General features: G+C 48.4%; 5 protein-coding genes across 5 annotated transcripts; all 5 read left to right on the top strand.

The window, feature by feature from the left end:
- Positions 1 to 1,439: 1,439 nt before the first annotated feature.
- On the top strand, positions 1,440 to 21,493 carry LY89DRAFT_769886 (acetyl-CoA synthetase-like protein). The gene is made up of 3 exons (XM_018221838.1): positions 1,440 to 2,058; positions 2,112 to 10,684; positions 10,729 to 21,493. Exons 1-3 carry the CDS (start codon positions 1,588 to 1,590, stop codon positions 21,326 to 21,328), a joined length of 19,644 nt encoding a protein of 6,547 aa, XP_018060556.1. The 5' UTR covers positions 1,440 to 1,587; the 3' UTR covers positions 21,329 to 21,493.
- Positions 21,494 to 21,771: 278 nt separating this feature from the next.
- Positions 21,772 to 23,860, top strand: LY89DRAFT_415459 (uncharacterized protein). The gene has a single exon (XM_018207366.1). The coding sequence runs from the start codon at positions 21,910 to 21,912 to the stop codon at positions 23,674 to 23,676; it is 1,767 nt and encodes a 588-aa protein (XP_018060555.1). The 5' UTR covers positions 21,772 to 21,909; the 3' UTR covers positions 23,677 to 23,860.
- LY89DRAFT_415448 (uncharacterized protein) lies at positions 23,860 to 24,531 on the top strand. Its single transcript, XM_018207365.1, has one exon. It carries the CDS (start codon positions 24,044 to 24,046, stop codon positions 24,392 to 24,394), a length of 351 nt encoding a protein of 116 aa, XP_018060554.1. The 5' UTR covers positions 23,860 to 24,043; the 3' UTR covers positions 24,395 to 24,531.
- A 544-nt stretch (positions 24,532 to 25,075) lies between these two features.
- On the top strand, positions 25,076 to 25,993 carry LY89DRAFT_692635 (uncharacterized protein). Its single transcript, XM_018216574.1, has 3 exons — positions 25,076 to 25,411; positions 25,466 to 25,517; positions 25,582 to 25,993. The coding sequence occupies exons 1-3, from the start codon at positions 25,315 to 25,317 to the stop codon at positions 25,586 to 25,588; spliced, it is 156 nt and encodes a 51-aa protein (XP_018060553.1). The 5' UTR covers positions 25,076 to 25,314; the 3' UTR covers positions 25,589 to 25,993.
- Positions 25,994 to 26,663: 670 nt separating this feature from the next.
- Positions 26,664 to 26,900, top strand: LY89DRAFT_603695 (uncharacterized protein; the record flags this gene model as incomplete). The annotated part of the gene is made up of 1 exon (XM_018210319.1): positions 26,664 to 26,900. A coding segment is annotated over one exon (237 nt), but the record flags the coding sequence as incomplete, so codon positions are not given.
- Positions 26,901 to 27,184: the final 284 nt, after the last annotated feature.

The following is a 27,184-nucleotide window of genomic DNA, read 5'->3' as shown; positions in this document are numbered from 1 at the left end:
AGAATACGGAGGCGATTCCGCGAAACCATAAGAATACAAAGTTTGGGAGGGTTTCCCCGCAAAATCGAGGCGGGTGGCTGAAATAAGGTATGATCGACGAACGGCGGGTGGCTTGAGACAGTTGCCAAAGTCCGGGGCCAGAAGCCGTCATGGATACTTATGGGTGGATGGCCAAAGCATAGCATGGCATGGGAGGCAGGGCGGTTGGCGGGGAGGAGGAGGCATGGCAGAAGGCGTAGAAGGAAAAAATAAGACAGGCATGGCTCAGCCGCTAAACGAGCCTGCCCTAGCCCATCCTAGCCGGTCCTAGCGCCGCTGTCAAAATCAACGTCCAACAGAATGGCCACGACACAACATCTTCAAACCCTCACCTCAATATGCCTATTTAGCCACAAACCGCATTGCAATGGTTCCATGGCCACGCCTGCAGGTGATCCTTCACCATCACGGCGTTCCTGGGACGGCTGCAATGTACCAGGGGGTTGTATGGCGCTGTAGCTCCGAGTGATGATGGCATCCGAAAACTCCAAGGAAGACCTGGCAACTATTCCAATACATCCGCAAAGGTAACACGCAATTACTACTAACGAAATAGTTTAGACGTGCCGCTTCAGCGCTTGTCAGGAGACGGAAATACGTGGCGAACTTCCACCAACAACACTTACCAATCTTTCCTGAGACCCAACAGCAGCGGTCAAAGGCCAGACGCTCCAGCTCTCTTGCGAAACAAGAATGCTTGGGCAATCTATTGTGCAGCTCGCGAACTGTTCCTGCTTCTAATTTCATCCGAAAGTGGACGAGCTAGCAACCCTACCCCTCTATGACCGTCCCGACATGCCCGAACATCTCGTTCAAAGTTCTCGAGCATGTGTGAGTGGTCAGCGAACGAGGAGGTCGCGGTGGGATTCCAAATTGTCGAGGCTGATCTCAAAGGTTACACCTAATTCTCTAATTTCTCATTGGAGACTGTTAAGGGTGCACTGGGTGCAACCACGGCACATGATCGGCAGACTCCAGCTGAGTTACCGTTCTGGATCCGAAGAGAGATACTCAACTCCGCAAGTGCTTCATGTACGGAACATCATATACCATGCTGAATATGTGGCGTGATCGTGAATCGCTCAGAAAGGCAGTTCCTTAACGGGCTTTCAGACTCTGCACGCCGCAGGTCATGACGGAACTTCGAATTGTCGCTTGCATTGGCGCCAACAGCGTCATCATCTTTGAAACTTCTGGTCATCTTGCCTCACTGAACAAGGATTCGGTAAAGCTCTCCCTCTTTCATGATCTTTGAAGTCAGCCACAGCGTCATTATACCAGATCACACATTGTAGGCCGCACTCCATCCAGTACCATCTACGTCGTTTGTTTTGCCCAGATTCACATTGGTCAGAATCCCAGGAATCTTTGTCAAGAACTATTCTCCCCCGTAGGAGCAACGCTAATCTGGCAATAGAAGCCATAGCTGAGAAGATTTCCCAACAACCTTCTCATAGAAGCAATCAAACCCCAGAATTTAGTGTTCTGATCATATTTTGAATTGGACATTCATAATTTTCCAAACAATCTAATCACGAGAAACCAATTATGGCAAAGAACGCAGACATAGATACGAAGCAGGGGAAATCTCTTACTGCAGAGACTTCCACAGAAAGTCACATGTCTTGCTTTCTACCTGGCTTTGAACTTAGCAAGGGCAAACTCCTGTCACTTGAAGTGGATGTGAAAGGCAGTGAAGAATTGCAAATTTTACTTGCAGGAGAACTAGCACCCTTCTTGGTGCAAACGGCCTGGGCACTCGTTCTTCGGATTTATACTGGCCAGGACGATGTGTGTTTCCGATATCAACAGGTGGAAGGGCATTCTCTTTTGCGTCGAGTCTTGGTTGATGAGACATTGAGTATTCTGCAGACTGTTGAGCGGCTCCGCACCAGCCCTACCGAGGTTCATCATGCCTCCGGCTCTACAGAACCCCTCTACAATACTACTCTGTCTACCTTGGCCAAATCCGCAGCATCCAACGCCAATTCGTCACTCAAACCTGTACTTTCTGAGCAAGTCAGTATCCCATCTCTGCAGCATGAAAGACTCCAGCTTCTGACAACATTTAGGCTCAACTTTCGCTTGAGGTTCAGTTCTTGGATCATGGGCTGAAGATCTTCTTCGTATGGCAAGATCTTGAGAAGGCTTCAGATCACGTGTTGAACATCGCAAGCACGCTCCAGAAAGTGCTTCACCAATCAGCGGAAGCCCCAGACACTCCAATTCGAGATTTGGATCATCTCAGCGATCGTAATAAAGATCAAATCTGTAATTGGAATAAGGGGAGCTTGGAATCCGTTGAGGTTTGTATCCACGAGATCATTCATGATCGTGCATTTGTTCAGCCCCAAAAAGAAGCCCTGTGCTCTAGCGACGAATCTCTTTCTTATCACGAGCTTGATTCTTATTCCTCTCATCTGGCCCGGTATCTGATAGCTCAAGGAGTAGAGCATGAAGATTTCGTACCACTTCTCTTTGATAAATCTGTATGGAACGTTGTTGCGATGATTTCTGTTTTGAAGGCTGGAGCTGCGTTTGTTCCTCTCGACCCATTGGCCCCACTTTCTCGCCTTCAAACTCTGGCAAGTAACGTCAAAGCAAACATTGTGCTGTGTTCGCAACAACACTCTATCGCGCTTGCCTCTATTGCGAAGACGATAATTCCTATCGATGGCCCTATGATTCGGAACCTCCCTGAGCACGATGATCAATTGCCCAAAGTCAATAGCACCGATCTCGCGTACTTGATCTGGACCTCTGGATCCACGGGCGAGCCCAAAGGTACAATGATAGAGCATGGAGCTTACTGTACGGGTGCCAAATCCCATGGGCCAGCCATGCTCATGCGTTCAGAGTCACGTGCCCTCCAATTTGCTTCCCACACCTTTGACGCCAGTCTCGTGGAAATTGTAACTATTCTGATGGTTGGTGGCACTGTATGCATTCCCAGTGAAGAGGAGAGGCTGAATAGTATCACTACTACCATGGAAAATTTGCAAGTCAACTGGGCGGTTCTCACACCATCTTTTGTTGGATTGATTGATCCAGCTGAAGTTCCAGGATTGAAGACATTGGTTATGGCTGGAGAGTCCATGAGCCAGATGCATGTCGACAAATGGTCTCACATCGAGCTCGTTAACGGCTACGGACCTAGCGAAGCTTCAGTCGCAGCAGCGGTTCAATCTCATGTCACTCCCAGAACCTCGCCCAAGAACATTGGTTATCCAACTGGCGTACACTTATGGGTAGCGAGTCCGGATGATCATCACCGTTTGGTCCCAATTGGTTGCGTCGGAGAACTTTTGATACAGGGTCCAACTCTTGCAAGAGGGTACTTGAATCAATCCGAAAAGACCGAGGAATCTTTTGTTCCAGATCCCGGATTTTTCGAGTACAATCAGAAGAAATGGCGTGTCTATAAGACAGGCGACTTGGTTCGCCAGAACGTTGACGGCACTTTCAGCTTCATCGGACGAAAAGACAACCAAGTTAAAGTTCGTGGTCAGCGAGTCGAATTGGGCGAGATCGAGCATCACCTTGTCACCGATCCTTCTGTGAAGCATGGCTTGGTCCTGCTACCGAAAGCAGGGCCCTTCCGAAATCGCCTCGTCTCGGTCGTCTCCCTATCCCATACAAATTCAAGTCAAGCCACTACCGCTCTGGCCCTGGTGCCACACCGAATCCGAGATCCCGATCAGATTCGTGAGCGTCTATCGTCGCTTCTTCCGGCATACATGGTGCCTTCCCTTGTACTGGTCGTTGAGAGCCTTCCGTTCCTGCCATCTGGAAAGCTGGATCGAAAGCGAGCGCAGAAGTGGGTGGAAAGCACGGACGACGAAGCATATCGTTCCATGATGACTATGACCAAACCTACCCAAACTGCGGAAGAAGCAGCCACCCCTGCGATAGAGCTCCAAAGCAAACTGAGATTGATATGGAGTCACGTGTTGAATCTGAACATTGACCAGGTAGACCTGAATCGGTCCTTTATGAGCATGGGTGGTGATTCTATCAGTGCAATTCAAGTCAAGGGGCAATGTTCGAAGTTGAAAATCTCCTTGACAGTCCAAGATATTCTTCGCAGCAAATCGATCAAGCAACTTTCACAATTCGCCAAGACCCTCGAGTCCTCTTCTCATCATGAAGAGATCATCGGGCAACATTTCGACCTTTCTCCTATTCAGCAATTATATTTTGCACTTCCCAACCAGGGCCACGGTCATTTCAATCAAAGCTTTTTCTTACGCGTGTCTCGAAATATACAGGAAGAACACTTGCGTTTGGCTATCGAAATCATTATTCAGCGCCACTCAATGCTAAGAGCACGATTTGTTTGGCAACAAAGCACTATGAAATGGCAACAGCGCATCACAGATGACGTTTCTGGGTCATATAGACTCAAAAGCCACCAGATCGATCACCCAGAAAATGCCCATCCAGCAATTGCCGATAGCCAAACTTGCCTTGATACTGCTCTAGGTCCTATTTTTGCTGCAGATATTTTTCAAGTCGAAGGAGGTAAACAACTCTTGTTCTTGGTTGGCCATCATCTTGTGATTGATCTCGTGTCTTGGCGCGTGATTCTTGAGGACTTGGAGGAGCTGCTATCAGGCTCTCCTCACACTTCCGATGAAAAACCTGCGTCTTTTCAAACCTGGTGTCAAATGCAAGCTGATCACTGTCAAAAGCTCGCTATTGACAAGGTTCTCCCCAATCATTCTATGCCCAAAGATGATCACGTGCCACTCAGCGATGCTTCGTATTGGGGCATGCTGGAATCACCAAACACGTACGGGACCGTTGACTGCAAAGGGTTTGAAGTTGATCAGAAAGCTACATCCATGATGCTGACTCAGTGTCACAATGCTCTTCGTACGGACCCCGTTGATATTCTCCTTTCATCGCTCATACATTCGTTTGCGCTCACCTTCGAGGATCGCAACGTCCCAACTATCTACAATGAAGCTCATGGACGAGAACCTTCTGGAATGGCCATAGATATATCCAGGACCGTGGGGTGGTTCACAGCCATGTATCCCGTTCACATTCATGAATCGGCGTCCAAGGACCTCATCAACACTGTGCGACACGTGAAAGACTTTCGTCGCAGAGTGGCTGACAATGGGAGGCCCTACTTTGCTGCTCGATTCTTGACGGATGAAGGTCGGGACCGCTTCAGTCACCACTGGCCCCTTGAAGTTACATTCAATTACCTGGGCCAATATCAACAGCTGGAGCGTCAGGGTGCGCTTCTCATGCCCGCTGACGCTATGGCTGGAGAAACTCGTGGAGCCGGCGGCATAGCAGATGTTGGGCTCGAGACTCCACGATTTGGGCTTTTTGAGATATCTGCTGTGATTGCACAGGGGAAACTCCGCTTTTCCTTCACCTTCAACCGTGGCATGAAGCATCAGGGCAAGATTCATCAGTGGATCTTGAGCTGTCAGCAGATGATTATCTCCATGGTGAGTACATTAGCAGAAATGGCTCCAGAGGCTACCTTGAGTGATTTCCCGCTACTATCTATCTCATACGACGACCTCCAAACAAATGTGTCGAGAAGATTGAAACAAATCGGCATCTCGACAGTTGAAGAAGTCGAAGACATCTATCCGTGTTCTTCAATGCAAGAGGGCCTTCTCATCAGTCAGACCAAAAGCTCTGCGTTCTATGCAGTGCGGGTCATCTATGAGCTCGTATCAGCGGACTTGTCAATTGATGCCGATCGCCTCTCTCAGGCATGGCAACAGGTGGTAGATCGTCATGCCGCTCTTCGAACGGTGTTTGTTCCAACATTCAGTACCAATGAAGGCCTCTACGACCAGGTCGTGTTGAAGGACTACGCTTCTGATATCATCTATATGGATTGCAGCAATCGCAACTTTGCTGTTCGAAAGCTTTCAGAAGAGGTCGATGCAGTTGGTGCAAATCGCCCTCCACACAGATTCACAATCTGCAAAGTCTCAGGAGGAAACCTTATCTGCAAATTAGAGATCAGCCATGCCATCATGGATGGAGCCTCGATGTCCATAATTTTCCGAGACCTCGCTCTGGCCTGCACAGGTTCGTTAATGTCAGAACCAAAGCCGCTCTACAGCGACTACATTTCGTTTCTCCAAAACCAGCCAACTGAGGCCAGTGTGGAGTTCTGGAAGACCTACCTTGCCGAAGTGGAGCCTTGCATTTTCCCAACACTCAATGATGGTCTCACGGCTCCCAAAGAGCTCCGATCTCTGCGCCTAGACTTCATCGATTCCGATTACATCAGACTGCGGAAGTTTTGCGAGACAAATGGCTGGACTCTCTCGAACGTCCTTCACATGGCTTGGAGTCTTACCTTACGCTGCTATACCTCCTCTGATGACGTTTCTTTTGGGTATCTGATATCCGGACGAGACTCGCTAGTCAATGGAATTGAAGAAGCAGTCGGTCCTTTCATCAATATGCTCGTTTGCAGAATTGGCATGGAGCCGAAAAGCAGGCTTGGTTCGGTGCTTGACAACTTTCAGAAGGATTACATGGATAGCTTACTACATTCGACTACATCCTTGGCAGAAGTTCAGCATGCTTTACATTTGTCAGGATCTCCGTTATTCAACACTGCTCTGTCATTTCGACGTCTTCCTCAAGAGCAGAGCGTACCATCGAAAGTATCGTTCAAAGAATGTGTTCCAATCTACGACCCCACGGAGTACAGTGTCTCTGTCAATGTGGAAGCTTCAGAAAATGACATTCTCATTGACCTTGATTACTGGACCGATCACATGTCTCCCGGACAAGCTGCAAATGTAGGCAGTGCTTTCTTACAAGCCTTGTCCATGATCATCGATAATCCCGACAATTTGATTGAGGATACAAGGCTGTTCAGTTCAATGCATGATGAACAACTTCAAGAATGGAATCGCGACATCCCCAAGGCTCTGGGTGACTGTGTGCACAAAGTCATCTCCAGGCAAGCGTACTCGCAGCCAGATGCTCCAGCCGTCTGTGCTTGGGATGCTAGCTTTACATTTGCCGAGCTGGACGCCGTATCTACCCGCCTAGCTCAGTGCCTCATTGAGCTAGGTGTTGGGCCAGAAGTATGTATTCCAACTTGTTTTGATAAGTCAGCCTGGACTATTGTCGCGATGCTTGGTGTTCTGAAGGCGGGAGGCGCTGCCGTCCCCCTCGACGCCACTCATCCCAGAAACGCGCTTGAATTGCGTGTGAAAGATACCCGCGCCAAGATTGTACTTGCTTCTCCTTCTTGTGTCGACCTTTTTGAGGACATGGGTGTGTCTGTGATCTGTGTCAGCGATGAAGATGTGAACCGTCTACCCGCTCCCACCGAGTTTGAAGGCACGATGGTCGGACCTGAAAACCCTTGTTTCATCATATACACCTCCGGAAGCACAGGGAAACCTAAGGGAGTTGTCCTTGAACACCGAGCGATAGTTAGTAGTTCCCATGCTACCGGAACAGCGTATGGCTTTGGATCGCATTCGAGAGTGCTGCAATTCGCGGCATACACCTTTGACAATAGTTTGGCAGAAATTTTCATTACTCTCATGCACGGAGGATGTGTATGTGTACCATCGGAGCATGAACGCTTCAACGACCTTGCTGGAGCAATCAATAAGCTTGGGGTGAATTTCGCAGACATCACACCAACAGTAGCCGGTTTCCTCCGCCCATCTGAAGTCCCAGGACTGAAAGCTTTATCGCTTGGCGGAGAAGCTCTGACGAAAGAGGCCATTGAGACATGGGTCGATGCAGTGTCGCTTCATTGCTGCTATGGACCTTCTGAATGCTCGATCAACTCCACCTGGAATGGAGATCTAGGCAGGTCCTCCGAAGCAACAAATATTGGAAAGTCTATTGGCAGTGTATCATGGATTGTGGACCCGGACAACCATGACTATCTCGTTCCAACTGGAAGTGTGGGAGAGCTCCTTATCGAGGGACCAATTCTTGCACGTGGCTACCTCAATGATCCCGAGAAAACCGACAAAGTCTTCATCTGCAGCCCTAGATGGGCCAACGGAGAACAGAAACGAATGTACAAGACCGGTGATCTAGCCAGAAACAATTCGGACGGTACTATTACCTATCTAGGTCGCAAAGACTTTCAAGTGAAGCTCAACGGTCAACGAATTGAGCTTGGAGAAATTGAACATCACGTGAAATCAAACTTGCCATCAGACGCACAGTCTGCAGTCGAGCTCATCTCGTTAGAGAGGAACAAAAGGGCCACCAAAGCTCTCGCTGCTTTCTTCTGTGTTGAGAGCAACGCATCAGTACCAGCCTCGGGCCTGGGCAATTTCATATTGCCGATGTCAGAATCCATGAGGCTTATTTCTACCGAGCTCGAGACGAGCATTGCGAGCTCTCTTCCCTCATACATGGTTCCGAGAATATACATTCCCGTTAAAGCAATGCCAACTACATCATCTGGGAAATTAGACCGGAAGGCATTGCGCTCGTCTTGCAAGTCACTGTCAGAAGCTGAAACATCAATGTACAGACTCGCAAGTAAATCAGGTCGACCACCATCTTCGAGTATGGAAAAACTGCTAGCTGAATTATGGGAGCAAACATTGAATCTTGAGGCCAATACAGTAGGGCTAGACGACAACTTCTTCCGTCTGGGTGGTGACTCGGTAGCAGCAATTAAATTGATTTCGGCAGCTCGATCCAAAGGGATTTCCCTTGCCGTGGCAAAAGTCTTCACGAAACCGGTTCTAATGGACCTAGCCTTGGACCCTACCCTTCTATCTGTTGGCGAAGAAACATACGCCGACCAAGCTCCCGTCGAGCCTTTCAGTTTATGTCAAAAGGGTCTTTCAATCCAGGACTTACTCGAGGAACTTGCGTCTCAGTGTCGTGTTCATGTTGATTCTATTCAAGATATTTATCCGTGCACCGCTATCCAAGAAGGATTGATAGCCCTATCCAACAAAGATCCTGGAGCTTATGTTGCGCAAAATATCTATCGCTTGTCAGCAAACATTAATCTGGCAAAATTCCAGCAAGCCTGGGAGAAGGTGGTAGAAGCTGAACTCATTCTCAGGACTCGGATCGTCTACCTAGAATCCTACGGCTTCCTTCAAGTCGTTGTTCAAAAACCAATCTCCTGGCACTACCTTACTGAATTACAAGACATTGTGCAGCAGGACCGACACCTCCCTCCTCACAATGGCGGAGATCTTTCAATGTACAGCATAGTCGAAGATAATGGAGCGGAGCCTATCTTTATCTGGACTGCACACCACGCGCTTTACGACGGTTGGTGTATTCCACTCATGCTTCAAAGGGTAGAAGCCTGTTATTACGACATCTCCTCTATGGACAAAGTCATTGGATCTGCTTATCCGAAATTCATCAGGTACCTATCGGAGATAAATGCAAACGAATCCGAGAACTTCTGGAAGTTGAAGCTCTCTGGTACAACAGCTGTACACTTTCCTCCACTCCCTCACCCATCCTACCAAGTGCATGCAACGGGGTCATTTACACATAGTATCCAAATCCGCCGCGAAGCTGGAACTCACATCACACTTCCATCAACTATCAGAGCAGCCTGGGCCATAGTCGTTGCAACCTACTCGGGCGCTTCTAACGACGTCATATTTGGGGAAATTCTCACAGGACGCGATGTTCCTGTTTCAGACGTTACCAATATCATCGGCCCTACGCTCGCAACTGTGCCGACTAGAGTACAAGTGGATTCCGAAATGACCATTTCTCAATTCTTGAAAGACGTTCAGGTGCGGTCGGCTGAAACAATACCGTTCCAACACACAGGTCTCCAACACATCAAGAATTTTTCTGAACATACCGCACATGCTTGTGGGTTCCAGAACCTGCTTGCTATTCATCATGATGAAGCGGATCTGGAAGACGGCTTTTGGAATTTGCAGAGTGGTAGAACAGTAGGGACGAATTTCTATTCTTATCCTCTCACCATATCTTGCCAGATTGGACATGGACAGGTCGAAATCGAAGTTCACTATGACCAAGAAGTTATTTCTACTTGGATGGTCGAAAAGGTCATGAGCGAGTTTGAGTTCCTCATCGAGCGTTTCAACTCGCCAGAGATGATGAATGTCAGGTTGGGCGAGATGAGCTTGTTGACTCGGCAGGACGAATCCCTCATACAGAAGTGGAATAGCGGTCCCTTGTATTTCGCCGAGGATTGTATCCACCACCTCATACAAAAAGTAGCCCTCGAGCAGCCTGAGTCGAAAGCGGCAGTGGAGTCGTGGGATGCTACTCTTACTTACCGCGAACTCATTTGTCTGTCCTCACAACTGGCCGGACGTCTGGTGGAGACTGGTGCTCGAGACACTCTGCTCCCGTTGTGCTTTGAGAAATCTGCCTGGGCCATCGTTACAATGCTAGCAATTCTGCTGTCTGGAGCGACTTTCGTTCCTCTGGACCCTGAGGCTTCCGTTTCCGATCTGAAAGATATTGTAGGAGACACCAACGCGCAGCTGATTCTTTGTTCTCCGAAATACGAGCAATTATGTTCCAAATTTGCTGCTGTCATGGTTGTACAGCGAGATGTGATCGAGAATTGGCCAAAGATGGTTGGTATACCCACTGTGGCCAGTATCGGTCCAGCTTATGTTACTTTCACAAGCGGGACAACCGGAAAACCAAAGTAAGAATCCAACTTTATTCTACGAACCTTTCTAACTGATTCAGGGGTACAATCGTGCAGCATAGAACATTTTGTTCTAGAATTGCCACACATGGGCCTGCTTTACGAATGGATTCGTCGTCTCGAGTTCTCCAGTTCGCAAAGTACACACATGATGCTAGCCTGTTAGAGATCCTGATGACTCTAACGATAGGGGGTTGTGTGTGCGTGCCAAGGGACGACAGACGAATGGATTTCATCGCCGATGTGATCACAGAGATGAAAGTATCATGGGCCCTTTTGAGCCCCTCCTTTATCCAACTCATCCAGCCTTCTACCGTGCCAACACTTCAAACTCTGGTCCTCACTGGAGAATCGATGGCCCGGACCCAAGTTTCAACCTGGGCGGATAAGCTGCAGTTGCTACACGCTTACGGCTCCGCAGAAGTTTCAGTGGTAGCCACTGTTAGCACTCAGTTGTCTTTGACGGCGGACCCTACGAATATCGGGCATGCGATTGGATGCCACTCTTGGATTGTTGATCTTTCGAATTCCAATAGGTTAGTTCCTATAGGAGCTCAAGGAGAACTTGTTTTCGACAGCCCAGCATTATCACAAGGGTATCTGAACAAGGAGACAATGACGTCTGAAGCCTTTTTCAACCCTCCAAACTGGGCCTTAAAGACCAGCATATCAAAAGAAGTGGCTCAAAGGAAACTTTACAGGACAGGTGACATCGTTAAATACACCTCAAACGGAGACCTGATCTATTGTGGACGCAAAAATACTCTGACGAAACAGCACGGCCGGTGGCTGGCACTTGCAGAGATAGAGCATCGCTTGAGAACAGATCCATTCATCCAACATGCTATGGTTATTGTCCCCAAAGATGGAGCCTGCAAAAATCTTCTGGTGGCAGTGATTTCGCTGCAAGAGCTAGCAGCTGCCAATTGTAGAGGTGCCGGTCTGAAGGTTGTGGTCAGAGACGCCAACGCGTTCTATCTTCCAGTCATCCGTGAACGTCTCTGCGACAAACTTCCAGCTTCTTCGGTGCCTTCAGAATGGGTAATACTACAGTCACTTCCCATTTTAGAATCAGGGAAGCTCGATAGGCATCGTATTGAGCGCTGGGTCGAGGAGATCAATTCAGAAACATACCATCAAATTGCCAATCTCAATTCGATTGATCTTTCGATCGAAGGCACGAAGCTTGAGATGAAACTGCAAAAGGTCCTAGCTGCCGCTCTCAACCTACCTCTAGAAGTTATTGGGCTGCATCAATCATTTCTGCACCTCGGCGGGGACTCTCTGTCCGCCATGCACGTGGTGTCAAAGTGTCGAGCTGAAGGGCTGGGAACTTCTGTTAAAGACATCATCCAGAGTAGATCAATCTCCGACTTGGCGCTACGAGTGACATTGCCTGAGGAGATGGCGGAGGAAGTAGAAGCAACTGATCAGTGGTTTGGCCTTTCTCCGATCCAGAAACTCTATTTCGAGTGTATTGGAGATCTGGTGAATCACTTCAATCAGAGTGTCTTGCTCAAACTCACTCGCCGGATGAAAGCAGAGCATATTGCAACAGCCATGGAAGCAGTTGTTGATGCCCACTCAATGTTGCGAGCTCATTTTGCCCGAAGCGAATCTGGGGAATGGCAACAGAGTATAAGTCGCCGTGCAACCTACAGGTTTTTGACTCGAAGTACATCCTTCAATCAGATCCCATCTTTCATCCAGGAAAGCCAAGAGTCTCTGGACATTAAAGACGGACCAGTCCTCGCTGTTGATCTCTTCGACACCGAAGACCAAGGACAAATTCTGTCGATTGTTGCGCACCACCTGGTCATAGATGTCGTTTCTTGGCGCATCATTCTTCAAGACTTAGAAGATATCCTCCAAGGAGTTAATACCAAGCCCCAGAGTGCACTTTCATTCCAGAAATGGTCCCATCTACAAGTTGAGCACACCCAGAGCATTATGTCTCATGCCTCACCAAATCTAGAAGAGGTACCGGTGGCCAATTTGGGATTTTGGGATATGGAGAATAAACCAAACACGTACGGCGACGTAATTGAGAATAGATTCGAACTTGACTCGGAGACTTCCTTACGTCTTCTTGGGGCCTCCCACGAAGCGATGGGAAGCGAGACTGTGGATGTACTACTCGCCTCGGTCCTCCAATCATTCCGCAAAGTATTCTCGAGCAGGTCTACCATGCCAACCATCTACAATGAGGGTCATGGGCGAGAACCATGGGAGTTCTCGACGATTGATTTATCACGCACCGTGGGCTGGTTCACTACCATGTGCCCCATATTCCTTCCTACTCGATCTGAGAACAATCCGGATCTTTTAAATGCAATCAGATGGGTCAAAGACCTTCGCCGACGAATTCCACAAAAGGGGAGGCCGTACTTCGCATATCGCATGCTCACTGAAGAAGGTCAAGAAAGGTTCTCAAATCACTGGCCAATGGAGATTGCTTTCAATTACCTGGGGAAGATGCAACAACCTGATCGTAATGACACTCTGTTTCAAACAGTAAGCGATCCCAACATTGCCACCCTTGATATCGGTCGAGATGTACCTCGCTTCGCACTGTTCGAAATTTCAGCTTCGGTGACGAACGGGTCTCTCAAGATGACATTCTCATACAATCGCAATATGAGACGACAAGCAAAAATACATCACTGGATCGACGAGTGTGAGAGATGTTTGCGTGATGCAGCAAATCGGTTAGTTCAGATACATCCTGAACGCACCTTGAGTGATTTTCCGCTCTTGCCCCTCGCATACGACGGCATTTCGAAGTTGGTACAGCTACTACCCCAACTTGGCGTCCGATCAATTGACGGAATCGAGGATGTTTATCCTTGCTCTCCTGTGCAACAAGGAATGCTCCTCGCTCAGTCCAAGGACCCAGAGCTATATGCGTATTCGACATTACTTGAAGTTCACGCGCAAGAGGGACATCTGCTTAACCCACATGCTCTCGCAGACGCTTGGCAGGCCGTCTTACATAGACATCCTGTCCTGAGAACGGTCTTTATCGACAGTATCTGCCAGAAGGGACTCAATGACCAAGTTGTTTTACGAGACACGAGTGCCAGAATCGCTTGGCTTGAATGCGAAGACTCTCAAGTGAAGGAGACATTCGAGCAGCAAAAGCCTATCAGTTTCGTGGATTTCCAGCCACCTCACAGACTCACTCTATGCAAAACCAATCAAAATCGGGTATTCTGCAAGCTTGAGCTTAGTCACGCCATCTGTGATGGAACTTCAATGCCAATTTTACTTCGGGACTTCGCTCTTGCGTACACACAAGCCCCTGCACATATGGCTAAGACTCATGCTCTACAAAACCTAGAACTACCACCTGCCGCACCTCGGTATAGCGACTACATTGCCCATATCCTGTCTAATCGATCCACAGAAGTCGATCTCAACTATTGGAAAGCATATTTGGCCGGAGCCGAGCCATGTCACTTGGACGTTCTAAACGATAATCTCAAGGTGGAGAAGAACTTGCGGACTTTGGTTCTTCCACTCACCGATTCCTCAGAGCTGGAAAGATTCTGCGGCAAAAATGGATTCACAATGTCGAACGTTCTCCAATTCGTTTGGGCGATGGTTCTTAAAGCATACGTCGGAACTGATGAGGTAGCTTTCGGCTATTTGACTTCTGGAAGAGATGCACCAATTCAAGGCATTCAAGATGCAGCTGTGGGCGCCTTCATCAACATGTTGACCTGCAGAATTCGTCTTGACAGAACGACTCCTGTTAATGAAGCTCTACACAAGATTCAGACTGACTTTGTGAATGGAATGGCTCATCAAAGCTGCTCGTTAGCCGATGTACAGCACGAGCTCCAGCTTTCCAGCAGATCTCTCTTCAACACTGCATTTACTTTCCAGAAACGCACGGAAGACAGAGTTAGCTCTGTTTCCTCCGCGCCCACCATCGAATTTGGTGTCCTCGACGCTCATGATCCGAATGAGTACGACGTTACTGTGAATATTGAAGCTATGAAGTCTGGTGTTGAAGTTCATCTGGGATATTGGACCACCTGTTTGTCGGACGCTCAGGCCATGAACATTGTCAGAACCTTTGATCACGTACTGAACGAAATCATCTCTCGACAGAAGCTCAACTATAAAATTGGAGACTTGGATCTTTTCAGCGATCATAGTAGCAAACAAGTGATGCATTGGAATCGGAGACTGCCAGTGACGGTGGACAGATGCATTCATGATGTAATTCACGGTCACGTAGTCCGGAAGCACACCGCTCCTGCTGTTTGTGCTCGGGATGCGACTTTAAGCTACCCTGAATTGGATGAAATATCGACGCGCCTCGCCTTCCATCTGGTCGAACTGGGAGTGGGACCCGAGACCTACGTGCCCTTGTGTTTTCAGAAGTCTGCTTGGATGGTTGTCTCTATGATTGCAGTGTTGAAAGCAGGAGGAGCTTTCTGTCCACTTGATCACACGCAGCCTCATGGGAGATTAAAAAGCTTTGTCGATGATGTTCGAGGTGACTTGATACTCTGTTCTCAAGAGAGTTTTGGGAAACTATCCGGAGCTTGCACAAAGATCATCGTCGTTGACATGAATCTTGTCCAAACGCTCAGCTATCCTGCTGAAACTTATTCGTTTCCCCGGGCTACCCCAAACAATTCGGCCTACATCATATTCACATCTGGCACAACTGGTCGACCGAAAGGTACGATCATTGAACATGGAGCTTTTTGCACTAGCGCTTTGGAACACAGCCGAGCCATGGATTTGACATCAATGTCCCGAGTACTACAGTTCGCAAGCCATACTTTTGATGCGAGCGTTATGGAGATACTGACTACCCTTATCGTTGGTGGCTGTGTTTGCATACCGAGTGAACAGGATAGAATGAACAATCTTCCTGGTGTCATTAAGTCGATGAAAGTGACTTGGACTCTCCTCACTCCTTCAGTCGCAAGCACATTATCACCAAGAAGCGTCCCCAGCCTCAAAGTTCTCGTAACTGGAGGTGAGAAGATGACACCAGGGCATATTGCAAAATGGAAAGGACATTGCAGCTTGGTCAATGCCTATGGGCCTTCTGAAACCAGTGTGATTGCGAGTGTGGGGTGGAAAGTCGATAAGAATGGGAACGAAGTCAACACAAATCCTGCAAACATAGGGCAAGCGGTCGGAGGTAGAGCTTGGATTGTCGATCCTTATGACTATAACAAGCTCGTGCCGGTAGGTGGGATTGGCGAGTTGGTGGTGGAAGGCCGGACCGTCGCACGCGGCTATCTCAATAACGACGTCAAGACAGCAGAATGCTTCATCAGTGATCCACCATGGCTACAGAGCATGGAAACAAAGCAGCGACTCTACAGAACTGGTGATCTTGTCCATTATAACTCGGATGGTACACTCTCCTTCGTGTCCCGCAAAGACACCCAGATCAAGCTCAACGGTCAACGAATTGAGCTTGGGGAGATCGAATACAACGTGAAAGTCGGTCTACCTGAAGATTATCTCTCTGCCGTGGAGCTTGTTGCTCCTATGAGCCGGATAGCAACCAAAGCACTTGCGGTCTTCTTTACCCATCAAGTTGAGGATCACGGCTCTGTGGAAGATGAACGTGTTTCTGGCGTGGACGAGATTCTGCTTTCTATGTCCAATAGCACGAAACAACTAGCCAGGCACCTAGACTCATCGTTAGCCACTGTTCTGCCAGCATACATGATTCCTTCGTTCTATGTTCCAGTCACGAGATTGCCTTGGACGAGCGCCGGCAAGTTGGATCGAGCACGATTGCGAAACATTCTTCAGACTTTGCCAACAGAAATCACCGAACAATATAGACCAACGGGTTCGGACAACAAGAGTTTGGTAGGACCGACTAGCGCAATGGAAAAGAAACTCCAAAGTGTATGGGAAAATGTTCTGAACATCGTGGCGCCAAAATCAATCAGTGCAGAAGACAGCTTCTTCCGTCTTGGTGGAGACTCAGTCACTGCAATGAATCTTGTTGGCTTAGCTCGTTCAGAGGGTATATCATTGACCGTCAGCGATATCTTCAAGAACCCAAGATTATGCGACATGGCCTCGGTCTGCACCACATTGGTTGAGAACCATCAATCAGAAATCGAGCCATTTTCACTTCTCAAATCCAACGAACCGCTTGGAGAGATCCTTGAAGAAGTTTCGCAACAGTGCCGAGTTGATAAACAGTTGATTTCCGATGCGTATCCCTGCAGTCTCCTCCAGGAAGGCCTCGTCACACTTTCCATTAGGCAGACCGGTGCGTATGTTATACGGAATGTCTTCAAGCTACCTAAGGATTTAGACGTCAATCGTTTCAAGACTGCATGGGAGAGGACCGTCGAGGATCTCGCTATTCTACGAACCCGTATCGTGCACATGAAATCATCTGCTTTCGTGCAGATAGTTCTTCAACATGACCCCATTGAATGGAATATGGTGGAGAACCTGGATAATAGCCATGATTTTGATATCCCAGCAGACAATGGCGGAGTCCTGACCAGATACACAATCGCTCGAGGGGTAAATTCTGGCGATACGCACTTCATGTGGCAAATACATCATGCACTTTTTGATGGCTTCAGTCTTCCAATGATCCTGCGTAGGGTCGAGAAATTGTATCATGAAGAGTCTTTGCAGCTTCCCAAAAGCTTGTACTCAAGCTTCATTCAATATCTCACCAGTACTGATGAGGAAATATCCAACGAGTACTGGAGAACCACGCTTGATGGCGCAGCTCCATTACAATTCCCACAGCATCAGAAGCTCGCTTTCGATCATTCGGGCGCTTCCCAAGTGTTGACACACACCACCCAAATCTCCAAGAACACGGCCAGCATGGGCTTCACCGTGGCAACTACAATCAGAGCAGCCTGGGCCATGGTAGTCGCCGCCTACTCCGGCTCGAATGATGTCGTCTTTGGAGAAACAATGGCTGGTCGTAATATACCAGTCCCAGGGATTACGGATGTCGTCGGACCTACAATCACAACTATTCCAACCAGAATCCAAATTGACCGTGGAGATACTGTCGCTCATTTCCTCCAACAAGTGCAGAAGATGGCGACCGACGTCATAACTTACCAACATGTCGGTTTGCAGCGCATAAAGCGACTGAGCTCATATGCTGAGCTTGCTTGCGACTTCCAGAATCTCCTCGTCATCCAGACATTAGAAGAAAAAGTAGACAGCAGATTTTGGGATCTGCAAACTGACGAAGTTGCGTCCAACTTTTTCACCTACCCGCTTGTGCTCGAATGTAAGGGACATTCAAACAAGGTTCAAATAACTGCCCATTACGATAGTAGTGTCCTCTCACAGTGGCAAACTGAAAGAATCATGTGTCAGCTAGATACAGTTCTCAGACAATTCAGTGACCTTCCCAAGCTTGGAATGAAGACTAGACTCCATTCTGTTGAGGTATTCAGTCCCCAAGACAAGGCATTGGTACAAAAATGGAATGCCGATATACCACGCATCATCGATTCATGTATCCATGATGATTTCGAAGACAAAGTTGTTACTCAGCCACAAGCCCAAGCTGTTCATGCCTGGGATGGTAGCTTCACGTACCGAGAGCTTCTGGATCATGCCACACATCTGGCTCACCACCTTGCTGGTTTGGGGGTCGGTCCTGAGGTTTTTGTACCCATTTGCATGGACAAGTCAGCTTGGGCGATAGTGGGCATTTTGGGCATCCTACTTGCAGGTGGTGCTTTTGTCCCACTGGATCCATTATCACCTCGAGCTCGTCATCAAGAGATGATCAAAGACGTCAATGCAAAACTTGTGCTTTGCTCTCTTCACCACAGAGACCAGCTTACGGGATTACTCGATGACATACTAGTCATCGATCAAGAGCTACTTGATTCGTTTTTTAGATTACCGGCCCCCACTCAGACATTACGCCGGGCGTTACCCCGAAATGCCGCTTATGCTATCTTCACTTCAGGGAGTACGGGAAAACCAAAAGGGACGGTAGTGGAGCACAGAGCTATCTCAACTAGCTCTGTAGCAATGCAAAGGGCGTTGTTGATGAGTCCAAATGCTCGAGTTTTCCAGTTTGCGTCATTTACCTTCGATGTCAGTGTTCTGGAGATGTTCACTACCCTCACATGTGGAGGGTGTGTTTGTATCCCTTCTGAGGACATGCGAACTAGTAACGTGAGCGAAGCCATTTGTTCCTTAAACGCGACATGGGCATTTCTTACACCTTCTGTTGCCAACTTGATCGAGCCGGCGACTGTCCCCTCTTTAAATGTCCTCGTTTGCGGTGGAGAACCAATGTCAATAGACAACGTTCAGCAATGGGCATCGAAGGTTACACTCATCAATGGCTATGGCCCTACTGAAGCGTCTGTCATTGCTATCTCGAACTCCTCTGTCACTGAGCAGGGGAATCCTTCGAATGTTGGATTCGCTTTATCTAGTGGGCGAGCCTGGATCGCGGACTCACAGGACCATAACTTGATCGCCCCTGTTGGATGTGTTGGTGAGCTCTTACTTTCTGGGCCACTGCTTGCTCGCGAATACATAAACGATCCCTTCAAGACTGAAGAGTCATTCGTTGACTGGCCAAGTTGGGCGGATGCCATTGATGGCACATCTCCAAACACCAAGTCTGATGATGAAGCCCATATTTGTCCACCGTATCGCATGTACAAGACTGGGGACTTGGTGAGGTATAATGAGGATGGATCTATAGTCTTCATAGGCCGGAAAGATCATCAAGTCAAGCTACATGGTCAACGTATGGAGCTTGGCGAGATTGAACACTTGTTGGACCTCGACTCGGAAATTCAGCACGCTATCGTCGCTCTACCCAAGGATGGTCCCTTCCGAAAACGACTTGTGGCTGTGGTATCTCTCAATACACTTGCTACCTCGGAAATTACCAAGAATTCCTGCAATCTTGTTCTAGATGAGCCTCGAGCGGCTACGGGTCGTGCTTACATTCTGGAAGCAAGAAATCGACTTACTGACCGACTTCCTCCGTACATGATACCGTCGTCGTGGCTCTTGGTTGATTCGATCCCTATTCGCGCATCAGGAAAGATAGATCGGCCTTATGTCGAGACCTGGCTGCACAACATTGATGACCTTACATACGAAAGAATTCTGGAAATGGATGAGGAGAACGAAGACACAACCCCAGCAACAAAAACAGGCCGGATTCTCCAACGGATCATCTCTCGTGTTCTTAACATTCCAATTGAAAAGCTCCCCTTGAGTAAATCATTCTTGAGCTTAGGAGGAGACTCCATTACCTCCATGCAAGTCATGGCTCATTGTCGGAAAGAGAAGATTAACTTTTCTCTGACTGACGTCCTCAAAAGCAAATCTATCCACGAGCTCGCATCTAAAGCTCGATACGATAACCAAGCCCAACATCAGGACGAGATCGAAGATCAGGACTTTGATCTCTCTCCCATCCAGAAGCTGTACTTCCAGTCTCAAGCTGCAGATTCTTTCCAGGGGCCATCTCGCTTCAACCAAAGCTTCTCACTTAATGTAACTCGGCGTATCACTCCTGAAGATCTGAGTTCCGCAGTCCAAAAGATCGTCGATCAACACTCCATGCTTCGCGCACGATTCCGGAAGGGCCAGCAAGGTACTTGGCAACAGCGCGTGACTCGAAGGCGTGGCTTTGACAACTATCAAGTTCATCATATCGACCTTGAGTCAGAAATTGCCCCATTGATTAGGACTATCCAATCCGGCCTCAATATTCAGCAAGGGCCGCTCTTTGTTGTTGATCTATTCAACGTGGGCGAGGAGCGCCAGATACTATTTCTGGTGGCACATCACCTTGTAATTGACATGGTCTCTTGGCGGATCATCATTCAAGACTTAGAAGAGGTTCTTAACACGGGGGCTCTTGGTTCGGAGAAACCGCTTTCCTTTCTCGTATGGTGCGCAATGCAGCAAGATCACACGCGAAAGGCTACCGTGGATGATTCTCGCGCCACACTACCATTCAACGTTCCACCATCACAACCCAGTTACTGGGAACTTGACAGCTCCCAGAATACCTATGGCGATGTGATCTGCGAAACGTTCACAGTCAACGAGTATGTCACGAAATTGGCTCTTGGAGACTGCAACAAACCTTTACGGACGGATCCCATCGAGCTCTTCCTGGCAGCCATTGCTCACTCTTTCAGTCGGGTATTTTTCGACAGAGATGTTCCAGCAATCTTCAATGAAACACACGGACGTGAGCCGTGGGATTCTGACATTGATATTTCAAGAACTGTTGGTTGGTTCACTTCCATCTTTCCGGTTCACGTTCCAATCGACACTGAAAGAGATGATCCTGTGGAGACCGTCCGTCGAATGAAGGATACTCGTCGCAGCGTTCCTGATAATGGACGGCCCAATTTTGCGCGGCAACTTTTGACAACTGAGGCAACACATGTCGAAGATAGCCAACAGGAGCCAATGGAAATCCTTTTCAACTATCTGGGCCGTATGCAGCAGCTAGAGCATGATGAGGCCTTGTTCCAGCAATGGGATCATCCAGAAGATGAAGAGACCTCCGCCATGGTATCTGATGTCGGGCCAAAAACCACCAGACTAGCAATATTTGAGCTCTCTGCGTCAGTGGTGCGTGATAAAGTGCTGTGGCAGGGCTAGCTCTTTTTGGTCCTTTTGGCGCTGACCGGCACGTGTGGTTGAGGAGGAGGCCAGCCCGGGAACGCTAGTCTTCCCTAGCACTATACTCAACTGGGTCTAGTTTATCATGTGACGCTTCCTATATATTGTGGTCGCGCACTCTTAGAATAACAACAACTCTTCTCCCACTCTTAGTTTTTACAGTGATATGCTTTCGAATGCTTTTTATGATGTTTTAAACCTATTCTACTACTGCGAATAGTGGTCTGCTTCGCGCAGTGCCTACTTGTTGTTGTTTTGGTTGTTTTCGCGTACTGCTGGTTCATGTTCTTACCTCCTCTACATTATGGTGACCTACGCAGGGAGATTGCACTCAAAGTGAGGTTATTCCCAGCATTTAGGGACACCTCGGCAGTCTACAGAACCAGTGGTTTAGTGTGGGGTTTGACAAATGCCGTTGTTTTGATTTTTTGAGAGTGTTAAATGAGTTTTGGATCACATTAGAATGTTTTGAGAATGTGTTGAGCTGCTAAAAGACTTGATTTGATTTCCAAAGACCTAATTCCACGCGCCAAGAGGCTGTGGAGCCAAGGGTTGAGAGAATGGCGGCGAATCTCAGCAGGAAGAGAGTGCCGAGTGCGGCACAACAACAACCACCAGCGCCAAGAAAAGAGAGTTCGCATCCCTTGCGAGGAGGGAAACTGCTTGCTCGGACGTTGGGATCATACCCGAAGGGATGGGCGGAAGTGATAGTGGAAATCGATAAAATTGCAATCTTAGTTTGCGTTTTGGTCCTTACCACTTTGAGAGTATTGATCCAGTTACCCCTTGCCTTGGTAGCTTGCGTGGACGCGACAATATCCTACTTCCAGTATGGTGACCAAGATACGAGTGTCTCGGAAATCATGGAACCGGTGGATTCAATAAAGTATGAGCTCGAAATGGAGTTGAAGCAAGGAGTAGTGTCCTCGGCAGTAGGGAAGAAAGCGCAAGGAGTAGCTGCCCCTGGCGAAAATACGAACCCTGACGGAATGAGAAGGCCCTCAAAACCTTTTGTCCGCCTCAAAGCTTATCGAAGCGTCGATATGAGCACTTCCGGCAAGAACGAGAAATCAGAGAGACTTCCCAAAAGACCCAGCCCTACTCGACACGCACACAAAAGAAATTTGAGCAGTCCTGCTGGTGCTTCTACTCAACCTTCAGCTCCTCAGCGCGCGACATCTTACTCTCCTGCGAACTTCGATTTGCTCGTTAATTCCTCTGAGATACCGAATACGACCGAACTACCTTCATCCGACAGTTCAGAAGAACACGCCCCTGCTCTACCGTTTCAGACAAAAACGCCTTCCGTATCCTCCCGCTCTACCTCAGCGGAACTAGCTAGCCAAAACATAACGCAACCTACTATTAACATGGCTAGAAGCCTGCCTAACGTTCAACCCAACGCTTCACAGCAAATAGTGGTTCGTGCTGCTACTTTACCATTTTACGGCCAGCAAGGAGCTCCAAACTTCACAGGAAGGAACGTCACTAGCTTCTTACAAGACTTCGACGACCTCTGCAAAGAGTGCTACATTGTAGACGCTGCCGACAAGCGCTCTCGAATCCTTCGTTATGTTGCACCGGAACTTAAGGAAGACTTCAAGATAGTTGATGGCTATGGTAGTGCACTAGAAGAGTACGACGAAGCTGTCTTCTACGAAGCCTTGAAGAAGCAGTACAAGCACGCTGATTCTGCATCCTTGAAAAACACTGTCAGTTTCTTGGAGGTTCTTGTCGATAAAGCTCGTGTCAGCATACTTGATCTTAAAGACTACGTTGTTCTCTTCGACCGGCACTCTTCGAACCTCATCAAGAGCAAGAAGATCTCTGAGGACAGCCGCTGCCGCATGTTTGTGAAGGGCTTGCCACCCAAACACAGAGACAAGCTTATGGACAAGCAACAATACAACCCTGATGGAGAAAACACCAAGGAAGCGTACGAAACTATGCTAGGTGCTATCAAAGGGATCGCAGAGTCAGAAGCTCGAAAACGCCGTGTTGCTGAAGAATTCGACGAAGATTACCACACCTTGCAGCGAAACATCATACAAGAGGTGGTCAACAAGTCCATGCCTACTAGCAGCAGTCGTCGTCTCCCGGTCCCTGAGGCCCCAACCCAAGAGAGGGTTAGATTCTCGGACAGAGCTACTATCTACGAGGAAGTGGAAAATGGTGGCGCTCCTTTGAGCCACACTACAACTCCGTCTAGATCCCAGTCAAAATCTCCTGCTAGCAGTGGTAGTGGCGGTGGTGCCAGACTGAGTGCTAGATCGTCTGGAGGGATAGAGGACTTGGTTGAGAAACTTAGTACGCTTACTCTGGGATAGACTAATATGGAACAGAAGGTCTCTAGCTTGAGTTCGAATGTTGAGAGGATCGTTAATTCGCTCCAACAAAACAGTCAACAGGGCTCTCGCCGAGGAAGCTTCGGGAACAGCAGCGGGTATGGAGTCTCGCATGGAGGTGTTGGACAACCGTACAGCGGTCAACCGCTTCGGAACCAAAGCCAAAACTAAGGTTCGCAACAACAAGCAGCTTCTTCTGCGCATATCGAGACTAGGCAAAACAACACTTCGACTATAGATGCCGACTTTGGTGGTTTCGGTGGATCTAGTGGAAGAGGACGCAATTGGAGCAATAATGGTGGTTCTGATCAACCAAACATGTGCTTTATGTGTGTAGGACGTACTAAGAATGGAGAGCCGGACCCAAATTGCAAGCATAACACCATCGACAAGTGCCCTCTCACTCAAGAGCTTATTCTACTTGGTGTTTGTCATCGAAATGAGGAAGGGAAAATCTGCAAGGGGCCCATCGAGCCTGGCAAAGAGGGCACTCGCATCTTCTTTAACAATAGTTCTGGTAGGATGTGGGAACAGATTATCGCCCAGATGTCAGGAGGGCTATTCGACTACGATTTCAGTAAGAGACAAGAGAATGTGGAGCGCCTGGCCCGACAAGCTTAAGAAGGTGAAGCTGCTCGCAAGTCTGGACTCGTCAATATCCCAGGACTCAACTCCGCTGTTGAAGTGCTCAAGAGGGTAGACCTCAATATTCATAACGAGGATCTCGCTGATGCCTACGGTGCACCCCTATCATTCGACGATTACTACGAGCAACAGGTGCTATGGTACGAAGAAGTTGCTATTTCCACTAATCTAGCCAGTGTTATGGGAAGCCGAGTTGATCGGCGGACCACGTTGCGCAGACGCCAAGAATCTGAGAAGAGCCTTCCCAAAGCGCTGAGTCAAAGGCAGTAAGAACTAAGACGGCTGACACAACCCGACCTGGAAGATACTGAAGAGTCGGAAGAAGAAGGGATGGATGTGGACAAAGAAGAGCCCAACAAAGGACTTGTTGTCCCACCACAAAAGGGCCGCTCTGCCGCGGCGAAAACCACTGCACAAAGGAAAAAGGCGAAACAAGCTACTGTAGAGGAAGCGGAGGACTCTGAGACCGAGCGAGGAAACGCATCTACACTTGCGCCTGTCGTGACGAAGAAAACACGACCCATCAAGCTTGGATTTGATGCTGGAAAGTCGACGAAACAGATCAAAGAGATGCTTAAAGGACTAGAGGGTCACAATCCGCAGGGAGTGATACTCGAGCAATTCAGAAAGGATATAGCGCATTGGCGAACCCTTATGGCTGTAGCTAAAGCTATTCAACAAGAGATGGCTAACAACATGCAATTCGCTGAGCGCATCTCGAGCTCCGCCCCAACTAGTCAAGCTCGCTCTATGATTGTGGCTCCTTCTATGCCTTAGTAGGTTCCGCTAGAGATCAACACTTCGGGACTAAGAATTTCCATGCTTGAGGGGAACGTAGGACACAACGAGATTGGTGAACTAGTTGCTAAAGGTATTATCGTCAAGACGCCTCGGGTACCCATCATTGTACGCGGTTAAGATCCTAATGCGTACGTTAAAGCCAATGGTACTGTGGACAGTGGTGCGGAGATCAACATGGCACCGTACGAAGCCGCCGCTAGGCTCGGCATTGTGATACAAGGGGTGGAAGATTTGCAACTGTCTATAGCTGCTGCGACAAGTCACTTCTTTGCTGGTCTATGTTGGATGAACGTTCAAATCCAAGAGGGTTTTGAGATAGACGTACCTTTCTTCCTTGTTAAGAGAACGCCCAAATGGTTGCTTGGACAGCCATTCATCTACCAAACCCGATACCGCCATCAGATCAGAAACGATGGGTCCATCTTGGGAATGTTTACGCACCCTTTGAGGATGAATCACACTGTTCACGCCGTCGTTGTTGTAAGTAGGAGGCATAGGATGGAAATGACCTAGTAGGGGAAAGTTCATGGTCCCTATGATTGGGAGAGAGTAGTGGAGGAAGTGGAAGAAGATGAGGGAGAGGCGGAAAACTAGGAGTCAGTACCGAAGAGGAGGGGAGCGGTGCTGAGAAATTGGATCACCCCTTAGTTGCAAGTGCAATGGAGGACGAGGAGTTTCCTTTTGTTGGTGTTTATAATGCGTCCCTTCTTGAAAGTGTTTTTGGCGTACAAGATATAGAAGACTTGTTAAGTGACGGGTCTTTGTCTAAGATGGAACAAAAGGAGGAGGTTGACTTTTTCCAATTCGATAATATTGTTGATGGGGAGTGGTTTGAAGAGAACGCGGTACAGATTGAGGAACTTAGGAAGAGATACAGATTAGACGAGAGTGTCAAGACGAGATACAGACTAGACGAGAGTGTCAAGACGGAACCACAGAACACCGGGGAGAAGACGTTCCTTTCTATCTTTCTTGAGAAGTTTCCAGATTGGGACGCGCAGAAAGCTGAAGAGATCTTGAACCAAGTCCCGTCAGCAGCAGAAGTTAAGAAGTTTGAAGACTTCTGCGAGTTCTTGTTTCCTGACCTCAACTGCAAGGACTGTGACGACGATCTCTGCGCCCGCTGTATGACGAGACACACGCCTTTTCCATCCGACGAGCTACGAAGGGACAACTTAGCCAGGTACGGCAGAGGAGAAGCTGCAGAGATAGCCAAGATGGAACAAGCTCTTCAAAAGAACTACCCTACGTTCCGACCGCGATATCGACCGCGACGTCGACCACCTCCTGTGGAAGTCAATGGGATGTACAAGTCTAAAGCAAAGAAAGTCCAGCCGGTTGACCAGAACGATGGCACTGGTGAGGGTCCTGGCGGCAGGAAAGACTGGTATGAGAGGTCTAAAGCGCGCTGTCCGGAGCAATTGAATACTGGCAGGTTCAAAGATATCTTGCTACCACGCATTGCGCCATTTGAACCTGGAAGTCGGTTGACTGCTGAGGCAATGAAGCAGATTGACGTTGGAATGGCTTTGTCCCTAGAAGAACGAGAACTGTTTGACGCCATTCTAATCAATCGAGAAGGTGCTTTAGCTTTTGATTGGACACATGCTAGCAAGATTCACGAGGATGTTACCCCTCCGATACTCATCAAGACGATACCTCATGATGCCTGGCAGGAGAAGAACTTCCCTTATCCTCGAGCACTTATTCCTACTGTCACGAAGATGTTACTCGAGCGACTAGGACGAGGAGTTTTAGAGAAGTGCAATGGTCCTTATAGGAATCCCTGGTTCTTAGTCGCAAAGAAGATGGCAGGAACCTACCGTTTGATCAACGCTGCTATGAAGATGAACTCTGTTACGATGAGGGACGCGAATCTACCGCCGTCTGTCGACGAATTCTCTGAGGAATTCGCTAGTTGCTGGATATGTTCTCTCATCGACTTCTTCTCTGGATACAACCAATTGACGCTCGACGTTCGAAGCAGAGATCTGACAGCTTTTCAGACTCCGCTAGGCCTACTGCGGATGACTACCCCACCTAT

The sequence above is a fragment of the Mollisia scopiformis genome, assembly GCF_001500285.1.
Source record: "Mollisia scopiformis unplaced genomic scaffold LY89scaffold_48, whole genome shotgun sequence".
Taxonomy (NCBI): domain Eukaryota; kingdom Fungi; phylum Ascomycota; class Leotiomycetes; order Helotiales; family Mollisiaceae; genus Mollisia; species Mollisia scopiformis.
The sequence above is the reverse complement of the archived record's forward strand: the minus strand, read 5'-3'. Positions and strand labels throughout refer to the sequence as shown.